The sequence below is a fragment of the Silurus meridionalis genome, chromosome 18, assembly GCF_014805685.1.
Source record: "Silurus meridionalis isolate SWU-2019-XX chromosome 18, ASM1480568v1, whole genome shotgun sequence".
Taxonomy (NCBI): Eukaryota; Metazoa; Chordata; class Actinopteri; order Siluriformes; family Siluridae; genus Silurus; species Silurus meridionalis.
The window spans coordinates 4560463-4574227 of NC_060901.1; the positions used below are offsets into that span (position 1 = coordinate 4560463).

At 42.8% G+C, this 13765-nt stretch overlaps 1 protein-coding gene across 2 annotated transcripts in view; it reads left to right on the plus strand.

Moving 5' to 3' along the window:
• exoc4 (exocyst complex component 4) overlaps positions 1–13765 on the plus strand; it is a 142254-nt gene that overhangs the window by 126876 nt on the left and 1613 nt on the right. For both annotated transcript variants that reach the window (XM_046872785.1, XM_046872786.1), the window contains exons 15-17: positions 3334–3475; positions 5019–5197; positions 5970–6129. In XM_046872785.1, the coding sequence (XP_046728741.1) occupies positions 3334–3475; positions 5019–5197; positions 5970–6129 (481 nt within the window). The remainder of the gene's footprint in view (positions 1–3333; positions 3476–5018; positions 5198–5969; positions 6130–13765) is intronic.

A 13765-nucleotide genomic window follows, 5' to 3' on the forward strand; every position in this document is an offset into this window, starting at 1 on the left:
TAAGAACCAGAACACAGACACGGACGTCTTGACTACGTTCCTGTCACTAACTTAAATATTAAAATATATAAATCAGAAAATATTTATATAAATTATACATATATATATATATATATATATATATATATATATATATATATATATTTATATTTATAGAGATCGAAAGAGAGAGAGAGAGAGAGAGAGAGAGAGAGAGAGTTTATAATACATTGTTTTTTATGTTTTTCTGTAGTATATTTTTGTTTATTTATTTATTTATTTTTGGTACAATTGCTGCTCTTTGTTTCTCCAACTTGCAATCACATTTTGACTAAGCCCGCCCAACGCTCATTAATATTCATGAGCTGGGTGCTACTATTGTTTTTTTTGTTACTCTAATGGGTTATGTCAATGCCCTTGAACTTATACACCATTGTTTCTAGAGTTTTTTGAGTTTTGTGGAAGGAGTCTCCAGTGTCAGCGTTTCTATCTAAGTATTTTTTTTATCTTATTAACTTCAAGAATAAGAGAGAAAAAAAGCCCAAACCAGGGAGTAAACGTTTCTTTGCTGGTATGGAAATGATTCCAGGGGAAACCCTTTGATTAAATGAGAATATACTATATGTGCAAAAGTTTGTGTGCATCTGAACATAAGATTTGTGTGCTTTTCGAACAGTTAATTCCACGTTTGTGCCGTTATTGTAACCCCACTGTTCTGGGAAGATGTTCCACTACATTTGGTGGAGATTTGTGCTTATTCAGCCATGAGGGTGTTGGTAAAGTGAAGTGAGATGAGGAGGCCTGGGGTTCCAATTCATCACGTTCAATAGGGTTGGAGATCTTCCACTCCAAACTATGTAAAGCAGAACTTTATAAAGCTGGCTTTGTGCACAGGGGCAGGTTTGGGTCTCCTAGTTCACTAGTCAGTTCAGGACTCTCAGCATTCCTTCCTGTATGAGCGATCTGTTTAATCACACAGTCTCCCATATGATATTTGCTTTTCATCACTGGTGTTTTTAAACCCACACGCCAAATACAGCCTTATCTGCCTTCAGTTTGCTTAAAGAGGAGTTTCTTAATTAACTTAGCAAAGGAGCAAACACACACACACACACTTCTGTTCATACTCATAGTGACATACGTAGTAGTGAAGACTTTCCAATGGAAAAAACGCATAATAATAATTAAGTTTGAATATCCAAATTAGGATAAGTAGTGATGCTGAGAAAACTTCTACAGTTCATTTCCTGGTTTTGTTTCATAAATGTATATTGCGTTTTTGCAATTTCTGCGCTATTAAGTATTTCCATGCCTGTAATAGATACCTAAAGAAGCTCACGACCACAAAAACATTTTTAGTCCGATTAGAAAAGCAAAATCTGCTTATGATTGGTTCTTCCCCATCCACACAATTGCGCAGGACGTCTTCAGAAGTGGTAGCACAAATTTTTCCCTTTACTTCACCTAGGCATGACAATAAAAGCTCCATGAAGATACGATTGAAGCTCTGACCTCAACCCTATTGAACACCTTTGGGATAAAGGTGAACTCTGACTGCACCCAAGGCCTCCTCACCTTACCTACATCAGTACCTGACTTTACTACCACCCTTGTATCTGAATGAGCACAAAATCTAGTGGCACATCATCTCAGAAGCAACAGGAAATGGGAACTTATTGTGGAATATTATGTTCAAAAAGCACATGAATCTAATGATCTGGTGGCCACAAACGTTTGTATAGTCTTGGAATAAACTAGCACATCAGATGAATATTTTTTATAATCAGGTTGGGGGATCAGATTCGATTCAGGTAGGAGACCACTTTCAGCTTGAAAGACAGATGTTCCGACTGTCTTTTTTAGCTACATTTTAAACTTCTGAGACAATGGCTTCAGTTTTTCTTATGTATTTATTTATTTATTTATTTTTAATCATTTCTACATAATAGTATACATTATTTGTACTAGTGAGAGATTTGAAAAATAGATATTTATTTCTAAGTAAACAGATGGAATAAAGTTCTTGTTGCCGCATCTGCTTGCTTGTTCACGCTCTGTTTGATCCGAGTCCATTTTTGGCTCAGAAATCGCTCATTCGCCGATGGAATTCAGTGTGCTGCAGTAAAGAACGGCAAAAAGAAGTGAATTCTTTTCTAATCGCTCCCACTAACTTCTAAATCCCTACAGAAAATTCTTGTTAAGAAGTCGACCGATGAGTTTTTCACTTGGCCAATACTGATATATATATCTCCCTTTTGGAGCTGGTTGACGATTCACTGATCCAAAATGTTCTCATTCTTTCTTCAAATGTAGCATCATTTTTATCCAGTAAATTTATAGATTGAAAACGAATGATAAGAACTTAAAGCCCGGGACGCAGCAAGCCGACAGTCGGGTTGTTTTTGAGCGTCGGTCGGCTTAAGTTTTTTTCCGCACTGTTACCTCTTTTCGGACGGCATCGGCTGTTTTTTAGCGATTCTGCATGTCGGATCAGCGGAGAAACTCTTGTCTTTGTAACTTCGCAGACTTCTGTAAAGATCGCGGCAAGTGGAAACGCTGTAGCTTTACGTATTCACAGTTCTAGCTCTTCTGGTTTCCCTGTTTGGATGCGGAATACAGACTGCTGCCCCCTGCTGGTATGGGAAAAGTTCTGTCCTCTCACTTAAGCGCAAGAACGTGCACAGACATGCCTTCCTAACAATCGGCCTAATTTGCAGATTAATAAAAACATTTTTAAAACAATCGGCCCGATTAATCGTCCGGCCGATCAATTGCTCGACCTCTATTTTTGTTTCTGTGTAGTAACCGACTTTCGCTCAGAGCATCGACCATTAAACCAAAATCAAAGAAAAAACAAAGCATTGTTTTTGTTTGTGCAGATGAACGTGAATCTGCTGAGTGTGTCTTTGTAGTGTGTGTGAGACCTTCAAAAGTTTGCCGATATGCTGGGAATAGTTTCAGCTAGTCAAAGCCTATTACCATGCTTTCTGTCTTATTGATCTTATATACATATACGTGCACACACACACACACACACACACACACACACACACACACACACACATATTAGTAGTCACTCCGTGCATTCATGTGCGTCCCTGTGACTCATTGACTAAAATGTCTCTTAGGTGAGACGTGATGTCAAAGTCTCGCTACTTTTCATCTGCTGTAGTGTAATTTATGGCTATCGATTTATATACACACACACACACACACACACACACACACACACACACACACACACACACACATTGTGCTTCAGAATGTGCTTTTTGTGAGATGTATGCAGTATGTGAAGCCTAGAGAGAGTCTGAGAATGTGTGTGTGTGTGTGTGTGTGTGTGTGTGTGTGTAGGTGCGTCCCCAGGTTCGGACACGCAGGCGAGCAGCGAGAACGCACGCAGCCGCGAGCACATCCTGCAGACCCTTTCAGACCTCGCCAGATCTTTCCAGGACATCGCTGACCGCTGCCTGCTCGTGCTGCATCTGGAGGTCAGGTAAGTTCAACCTACAGAAATCAGACAATCAGGTCACACCAAGGTTCCTCACAACACCTTAAGGCACCTCAAGGCACCAGGTTTCATCTTTTCTTCAAATAGAAAAACAATCCTGCACAGAGCGTCGGCTACAGTTACGTTTCACACAGATGGTGCCACATCTACACCAGCATTTGGAAAGGTGGGAATAAATTAAGATTTCAAGCCTAAGTGATAAGGATCCAGGTTTTGGATCCAGTGTAGATAAACGTCGAGCATTTCTCGAATGCATTCTTATTTCTTTCTTATTTCATTACCAAACTCTAAAAGAGTAAAGCGCCGCTGCATCGCCCTCTTTAGCTAGCTTCGTTTTCCATACGACGTTGTGGGTTACTAAGGAAAGCGTTTAACCACAATAGAAATTGACTAATTACAAATAACGAGTATATGTGTGCGTATATATCCGGATTTCTATAAACGTGCCTTGCTTTTCCCGTGACACGTTGTACAGTAAAAATCGCTTTCCACATAAAATTTAATTGAATCGAATAAGCAAATACCGCCAGCTTTCGCATTGTAAAAGAAAAACAACATACAAAATGAAACAAACGTCCCACGTTTAACACCTTCCCCCGGTACTGATAGCGATTAGCTTATACGCGTCTCTCCGATGGTTCGGAAACAATAACTCCCTGCTCTCGTGTCACACGTTATTGACTTTTCCTATCAAGCAAATTTCCCTTGACGGTGCTCTGGAGTAAATTAAGCCGAGGGAGGAAAAGATGGAGGCTTCATGGTTTGGTGGCGGGGCGGCCTCACTCATAGCTTTTAAATGCTTTTAAGCGAAGATGATGAAGGTGCACCCGGAGGCGGGCGCATTGCCACGGCGGTATCTTCATCTCGGCCTGAGCGATTCCAGCCAAGTGAGATTTATTAAGACGCTCTAAATTAGCAATAATGAGTCAAACGAATCATCATCTGAATGCATCTGGAACAGTACAGACTTTGTATTTATGTTGGAATTCAGTAGGTTTCATGTCAGAGCAGGGGAAAATGTAATATATCAGTGTAAGGATCAGAACTACAGCCGCTTTAAACAATGAAAACAAATTAAAATTTCAAATATATGTTTTATTCATATATGTGTATTTGATTGAAGGTTGGCTTTCAATCTATAATTTCCACTCAGTTATTAATAGAGGCCGAGGCACCGATAGAACCATCGTGCTGATTGTTTTGACACGTGAGACTGTGCGCCGCACGGAGAGCGCTATCTTTAATTTATTAATTAGATTATTATATTTGCTAATAAATATATTCATATTTATTTCCTTGAGCACATTTTTAGGATTCAGTACAGTTTTTTTGTTGTTTTTTGTTTTTTTTTTGGTAATAAAGTTAGTACTATTTTACATTGTGTTATATTTGTTTGGGGACCCCTGGTGCAGATGGTTCTGCTTTATCTTTCCGAAAAGAAAAACTCTGCATTTATAAATGTAATGATTTATATATGTGTGTGTGTGTGTGTGTGTGTGTGTGTGTGTGTGTGTGTTTGTGTCTGAAGGGTGCACTGCTTCCATTATCTTATCCCCCTGGCCAAGCAGGGCAACTATGCCATTGTGGCTAACGCAGCCAGCATGGACTACGACCCCCTGGTGGTGAAGCTGAATAAAGACATCAGCGCTATCGAGGAAGTGATGGGAGCCACGCTGCAGCAGCACAAGTTCCAGTACATCTTTGAGGGTGAGTGTGTGAACTTGTGTCCAGTGTGTGTGTGTGTTGTTGTTTTTTTTATGTCGATTTGACTGAAACTGTTCTAGTAATCATCCATGGCCTAATGAGCTGGTAATGTAGGGAATATATTGCAGGTTATTACAGGCAGATTGTGTATGACAGGTTGAAGAAAGTGTATAAAGTGTAGGGTGTAAAAACAATATGGCATTTGGCCCCTAGGGATTGATTTTTAGACGCGAAGGGTTTTTACTCGCAGGCGTTTCAGGCTTGTATAGTTCCTTTTTCAGCATTTTTTCAGCATTTTTGCCGCTGTTTCTGATCATAAGGTCAGAGTTTGAAGCCCCAGCACTGCCAAGCTGCCACTGCTGGGCCCTTGAGCAAGGCACTTAGCCCTATCTGCTCCAGGGTCGCTGTACCATGGTTGACCCTGCGCTCTGACCCCAGCTGCGATATGTGAAAATCTGTGCGCAACCGTTATGGCTCTGGGTTACTGATCAGAAGGTCAGGGGTTCAAATCCCAGACAATCTTGGCCCCTTGAACAATGCTCTTAACCCTGTCTTGCTCCAGGGGCGGACCCTGCGCTCCGACCCCAACTCCCTAACAAGCCTGGATATGCCTCAAATAATAAATGCCACCTGTGATGAATTAAACATTAATTTGGTTTGAGTGTCTGTTGGCTCCTGTTCTTTACACCCCGAAACTCAAACATCAGAAGAAGAAAAGTGTCATGAAGTCTCTCCGTTTCTCTCTTTCTCTCCCTCTCTCTGGTGTGCTGTGCAGGCCTGGGCCACCTGATCTCTTGCATTCTGATCAACGGAGCTCAGTACTTCAAGCGTATCAGCGAGTCCGGAATTAAGAAGATGTGCAGGAACATATTTGTGCTCCAGCAGAACCTCACCAACATCACCATGTCCCGCGAGGCCGACCTGGACTTTGCTAGGTAACGTTACACGTTGCATCTGATCATTCAGATCCTCAGATCTCTCTCTCTATCTGTCTATCTCTCTCTCTTTTTCTCACACTATTTCTCTATCTCTCACTCTCTCTCTCACTCTGTCTCTTTCTCCTATAATCTCTCTCTCTCTCTCTCTCGCTCTTTCTCTATCTACCTGTCTCTTCTTCTTTCTCTCTCCTTCTCAAGGTCTCACTTTCTCCCATAATCTCTCTTTCTCTCCCTCTTTTCCCCATCCTCTTTCCCATATTCTCTCTTTCACAATCTCTCATTCTCTCTCCCACTCCCTATTTCTTACATAATCTCTCCCTCCAACCTCACCCCCTTTTCCCCTCTCTTTTCTCCTTCTCTCTTTTGCTCCCTCTCCTGTGTGTGTGTGTGTGTGTGTGTGTGTGTGTGTGTGTGTGTGTGTGTGTGTGTGTGTGTTTTAAATTACATGCTACATTGTTTACACACAGTTGTGGTTTTACCAGACACATCACATTTCAGTTCACTACATTAATCTATGTATTTATACATATTCATTTAGAAGCATTTTTGTTCAGTGTTTGTGCCTCGGGCTAACATCATTTAGTGGCGCGCGCGCGCGCGCGCACACACACACACACACACACACACACACACACACACAGTAAAGCGATCATGTTTTGCAGCTTTTATCACCTTAATATTTGTAGATCTGTTGTTCAGGTACATCATTTACATATTTAATTACTGCACAACTTCTGCATATTTTATCTGCCTCCATTGTTCCCTGTTCATCTGCTGTACATTATGCTGGACAAAAAATGTGTAAACACCTGACCATAAGATCTTGAACATGTCTTTTAAACATCCCATTCCACATTTATTTCTCATTTGCTGTTATAAGAACCTCCACTCTTCTGGGAAGATGTTCTACTCTGATGTAGGTGATGTGAGGAGGCCTGGGGTACAGTCAGAGTTCACATCCATCATGTGATGATCTCTTCAGAGATCTTCCACTCCAACTCATGTAAAGCGTATCTTCAGAACAGTTTGGGGGAAAAAACACGTAAGGCTGAAAAAGTCAGGTGTCCTAATACTGAGTGAGGGATGTTCTTTAAGCTGGAAAAACAGATGGTTGTGAAGAGCAACCTCTCCGTATTTCTACTCAATGCAGTTTTTTGTGGTTTTAGAACATCTTTTGTAAGGATTCATGAAATAATTAGACACCAAAAAAAATAAGGATGAGACAGAAGCCAGTTTCAGACTTTTTTTTTCCCGCCGTTCTGGTGTCAGCGGCACATCAGACGTTCTCATTTGCTGCCTGTTTTTCACTCATAACGTGCAAATGTGAGAGTTTGTGCAGTAGGGCGCTTGTAAACAGCAGATCCGTGGATGGCTGGAGGCACCGGGAGAAGCAGAGACACCCCTCAGGAAGAAGGGAATTGTTGGCCTGGTTCCCATCTGAACTCCTGCTTTGGGCAACTGGGCCAAGGACACAGTAATAACCATCGATTGGAGCTTGCGCACAGAAAGACTTGTGCACGCACGCGTGTGTGTGTGTGTGTGTGGTGTGTGTGCGGAACCAGCGACGCCCAGCATCTCTCAAACAGCTCGAACGCTTTGGAAACAGCGACATCTATCAGTGAAAAAAAAGAAAAGTGTGTGTGTGTGTGTGAGAGTGTGAGAGAGAGAGAGAGAGAAAAAGAGAGAAAGAGAGAAAGAGAGACTGCAGATGATTCATTCAGAGGGTCAGAATGCGAGTGTGAAATTGTTCACAGAAAGCCGAGTGTGTACTGTTTGTCGTGCGAGGGATTCAGGTTTTAATGTAGTCGTAAGAATCTGATGAGCCTTAATCTTGAAATGACCTTGAACAAAGAGGAAGCAGTTATATGCACACACACACACACACACACACACACACACACACACACACACACACACACACACACACACACAGCCATATTACCTAATGTAGGACGAAGTATCATTGATATTGCTGCTACCCCTGAGCTAAATAGAACCTGAGTAATCTGAACTATATTTATTTATTTATTTGTTTGGTTTTTAAATGAAAGTACTGAAATGTCCCCACAAAGTCAAAACTGTCACATATGCCTATTAATGTTGGGGTCCCCATCAAGATATAAAAGCATGCACATTTTTATTACATGTGTGTGTGTGTGTGTGTGTGTGTGTGTGTGTGTGTGTGTGTGTGTGTGTGTGTGTGAAACCTTTGGTGTGAACAAGGTCCTCACAAGACTAGGAATATCTAAAAGTTTTGACCTTGTGGGGAAATTCGGGGACATTGGGGTGTGTGTGTGTGTGTGTGTGTGTGTGTGTGTGTGTGTGTGTGAGTGTGTGTCAAACCTTTGGTGGGCACAAGGTCCTCACAAGACTAGGAATATCTAAAAGTTTTGACCTTGTGGGGAAATTCGGGGACATTGGGGTGTGTGTGAGTGTGTGTGTGAGTGTGTGTGTGAGTGTGTGTGTGAGTGTGTGTGAGTGTGTGTGTGTCAAACCTTTGGTGGGCACAAGGTCCTCACAAGACTAGAATATCTCAGAGTTTTGACCTTGTGTGGAAATTTGGGGAGATTTGTGTGTTTGTGTGTGTGCGCACTTGTATATTTTTTCTCCTCCGCTCAGCTGCGTCTCACTTCCGAAGCTGCAGGTGGATGAGAGCTTGGATGGTTAGATCAAAAATAGATGAAAGAGAGGGAGAGAAAATCGATGAAATTATCAGCATCACCTCATTTTGTGTCCAGCTTTGTGAAGCTATACAGTGCATTTATAAGTGCGTGAACCAACACACACACTCACTCTTGACTCCTGTGCGAAGGCCAACCGGAAGGCCGTAGTAGAATGATACGGGGAGGGGAAGAAAAATCAGCGTCCCCTCTCTGTTCTTGTTCTTATCATGTGTGGATCGATGAGGAAGAGGATTGTCCTTCCTCAGGCAAGGTGTTCTGTCTGAAGCCTCCATGCCACATTATCAGCTCTCCAGTCTCGCCACACTACATTACCATTCAGTCGGTGGCAGCATTTTTTTTTTTATTCCCCTGCAGATTTGCCCCTGCAGTGTTAGGAGAGAAAAGAGAGAGAGAGAGAGAGAGAGAGAGATGCGCAGTGTTTGCCGCCTGGGGGATGCAGGGTTTATCGGGTTGCTTTGTGGGCTTCTTTCTGGAGAATGCACAGCTCCTGCTCGAGGCTGCACACGTGGCTCTCCAGGGATCTGAGGGAGTGTGAGAAAACGCGATCACAGCACCGGGTTAACCGAGGATACGTGTGATGAGCCTCGGATCGGCAACTATGGAAACACCAACACAATAACAACACTACCAGACAAGATAGGAAACACTTGGGGATGTGCAGGAAAAGATCATCTTTGCAACGAGCACACAAATATATCAGTTACCCAAACTTTCATCACCCTCTACGACCCTCTCTTGATCTCCACTACACTCTTATTGTACTCGTCCTTCAGGGTTACCATCTACTCCCTTTCTCTCTAACAGACATGTCCACCTTTCTCCACTCCATCATCCCTCTCTCTCCCTTTACCAGTCATAGTGCACACTCGTATTATTTTGATAGTGTCCAATAATTGATATGTAGATGGGGGGGTCCCAGCGATGATGTCATTTCAGTGAGGGTCAGGAGACAAGAAAACAAGAGCAGCAGACAAATGAGGAACCTTCTGGAAAAAAATGAAAACAAAACTGTATTTATTTGCCTTGTCAGAGTGATGGCCCAGTGTGTTTACACACCACTGCTCCTCAGCACGTCCTGATAACCGCAAGAACCAAGCAGCAGTGCCTGACAACACTGTGTGTGTGTGTGTGTGTGTGTGTGTGTGTGTGTGTGTGTGTGTGTGTGTGTGTGTGTGTGTATTTTGTTACTTCACTGCATGGATGCTGACTATCTATCTATCTATCTATCTATCTATCTATCTATCTATCTATCTATCTATCTATCTATCATCTATCTATCTATCTATCTATCATCTATCTATCTATCTATCTATCTATCTATCTATCTATCTATCTATCTATCTATCTATCTATCTATCTATCTATCTATCTGTTTCTCTCTCTCTCTATACTTCTAATTCACTCTATCTGTCTGTCTGCCTCTCTCTCTCTCTCTCTCTCTCTCTCTCTTTGCCTCTCTCTGTTTCTCTGTCTGTCTATCCCCCCTCCCCTTTTCTTTTCATTTCCACACCAGCATGTTTGTCTATCCTCCATCTTTAAAAACGTCGCGCGAGTCGTTTGTTTAAATGCTATAACCCAGACCTCACGTTTGCCGCGTCACCACGATAAAAGCGCCGCTCTCCTCCCGAACGCTTTCCCATTAACGGGAAGGCTCGCGCTCGCATTCGTTACCGCGGTGACAAGCACGAGCCTCGCGCTTGATGTAGATGATCACTCGGATCATCCGTCTCTGCCTCGATCTTTTTTTTTCTTTCCCTCCGCTGTCATTCTTCCTCTCGGACGGTTAACTAATGTGTTGTGGAGAACACGCAGACAGAGCCGCAGACCCCTTAATGGCTTTAAAACAGCGCATGCTGGGAATGAGAGGAAAGGAATTGTGCTGATTCCGGTTGTTTGCCGCGCACGGCTCGGCACGTCCTGCATCATAAATCCGCCTTACACTCGTCTGCTGCATACGGAAACACACACACTCACTAATTAAAGCTTCATGGTACACAGAGAGCACATGTGCAGGTGTCAGCCCAGTGAAGGACAAAGTGTGTGTGTGTAGCACCGACTGTTCATTATCATTATTATCTGCTGGTACACTGGGAGCAGGGTGGATGGGGAAGTGCAGGGGGTTGAAAAGCTACAGAGATCGAAGCTGCTTAACAAACTCACTGCTGCTCCGGTAAATTATTTTAAAGTAGTTGGTAAATGTAATGCATTAGCACTGGTGAAGAACCCCAGCAGCACCACAGTGCCCCTGTATTCACACACACACACACACACACACACACACACACACACACACACACACACACACACACACACACGCACACACACAGTTTAGAGTTCATTATTACAACTGGTAACTTTTTTTTCTGCAGTTAATGTGTGTATTTTGTAAGTGTGTGTGTGTGTGTGTGTGTTTTAGAGAGAGTAATAGTGTGTGTGAGTCAGTGTGTTAGTGTGTCAGACTCTGTAAGAGAGTGTTCCTATGAGAGTAAATGTCAGCATGTGAGCCTTTGTGTGTGTAGGTTTGTGTAAGTGTGTGTGCATGTTTGTGTGTAGGTTTGTATAAGTGTGTGTGTGTGCATTTTCTTTTTGTTCTTTGCTGCATCTACAGGTGTGTTTGTGTGTGTGTGTGTGTGTGTGTGTGTGTGTGCCTTTTCTCTCTCCCATGCACTTTCTTTCTTTCTTTCTTTCTTTCTTTCTTTCTTTCTTTCTTTCTTTCTTTCTTTCTTTCTTTCTTTCTTTCTTTCCCCAACTCTCTCTCCCCTCTCTTTCTTTTTCCTCCTCTCCATTTTGCCTTCGTTTCTTTTCTCTCTCTCTTTCCTTCTCTCTCAATGTCCTTTCTTTTTTCTCTCTCTCTTCATCTCTTTCTTTCTCTCTCTCTCTCCTCAGTATTCAGCCTGGACAAAAGAGGTGTTTATTATTATGATTATAAAAAAAGCACCTGCTTTCTGATAAAGGGAGGAATGTAGCATTATGCTAATGCTCAACACTCGAGGACTGGATCTGCGCTAAGAGATGCGGCTCGGGCGCCGTGAACCTCCGCCTGCGACACAAGAACATGCCTGACTTACTGCAGGCTTTCATTCTACTGATTTCATTTCATATTTACGTTTTTTTGGGTTTAAATCTGGTCCTTTTTATCGTGTCCTTGTCTGTTTAAAGTTGTCAAGGTCAAATATACACTGTAGATTTGACTTTAGCGTAATGAAGGTCAAATCGAGAGGTATCCAGGAATTGTGCTAAAAGTGTTCTACTAGGGGATATTTTCAGTTTTATTTGTATTAAGATGTTTACAATGGAGTCCCTATAAGTTTATTACTAATGAGTGAGCCAGTAGTGACAGTGACAAGCAAAAACTCCCTGAGATGGTATGAGGAAGAAACCTTGAGGTGAAGATGGAGAAACCTTGAGGTGGTAGCTTAATGGTTAAGGCATTGGACTTGTGACCTAAAGGTTGTTAATTCAAATCCCATCCACACCAAACTGCTACTCATGGGCCCCTGAGCAAGGCCCTTAGCCCAATTAGCTGCTTAGGGGTATGAATGTGACAAATATAAGTCGCTCTGGATGAGGGCATCTGCCGAAATACTGGAGACACTGAATGTCCATTCATTACAGATCCATCCAGAGCTTATCAACTGTTTACTAATGGACGTACATTGAATGCAAATCTGTTCATGACAACCGTCGCCCTGAACCACTGTAGCAGGTTCCTGAGTTTTACTTTTAACTGTGACCTCGTGGATATTTGGGCTGTTCATGTGGAACCAACTTCAGCAACAGCGAGTGGTTCTCATTAGAGGTCGACCGATACATCGGTTTTGCAGATGAATCCGATGATTTGCTGGATCTATCGGCAAAAACCCATATCGATAGTTTTTCTGGGTTGCGTCCTCAGAATCTCCATTCTGAATCTTATTACAAGAGCGGCCTCTAGAGGTGAATCACTGATGCCACGTGCTGAGACTGCACACTGCACTGAGAGCGCTATATTATATTTATTAATTATATCCTTACATATAGTGATTAATATACATGTTTATGTTCAGTTCGGTTATCTGCAAGTACGATGCAACCTAGCTATCGGTATCGGTAATATCCACTCTCGGTCGCCTTCTAGTTTCCAATGGAAGAGAAGTCCATCCAGAGTAAGGGTGTCCAGAAAGAAGAAGAGGACAGGATCACCCATCCCTCTGAGAAGCTACGTGGTTAAGGGCCTTGCCCAGGGGCCCAGAAGCGGCTGGGATTTGAGCTAATGACCATCGGCTCATGCCTTAACCTCCTTTTTAAATATTATGTCTTTGTTCGATTTATTAGTAGATGTATCTAACCCTCGCAAAATCCACGCCACAATTTTTAACATTTGGTGCGAGACGTGCCAGAGCGCGGCGTTTTTGGCTGGCGAGCAGGTCCGGCGTGGGCCTCCTGCCTTTCCTTTGAAGGTCAGCTCGGCTACATGGTGAGAAAGTCTGGATTATGGAAGCCGAGGTGAGAGGTGGTGTTAAAGCCTTCTTGGCAGCTCATTGAGAGTGCAGTCACAATGCCTGAATACCTGAGAGAGTGAGTGGAGTGTGTGTGTTAGATGTTAGAGAGCCAGAGATTCCTGCTGGCTCAGTGTTTTTTCTCTGGGCTTTGCTGGTCCTCAGTGAGAAGCAGCATTCTGAGTTACGAAGGAGAAAGAGACAACACTCTGTGCTCTGATGAGCTCAGGGACGTCCTCCGTGTGTTCGAGCTCTTATCGCTCAAGTTGCGATTGTGCTACCTCTGCAGAAATACAAGTAAAAGCACGACTGTGTGTGTGTGTGTGTGTGTAAATGGTGAGTGCTTACCCTGACTTTATGAGGTTATGAATGTATTTGCGTTTCCCCCTGCTGGCTGAGGTCACATGTTGCATCATTATCTGCAATAGATTATGCAGGTTCGTCCCCAAAAAGTCCAGGGAAGATTAATAT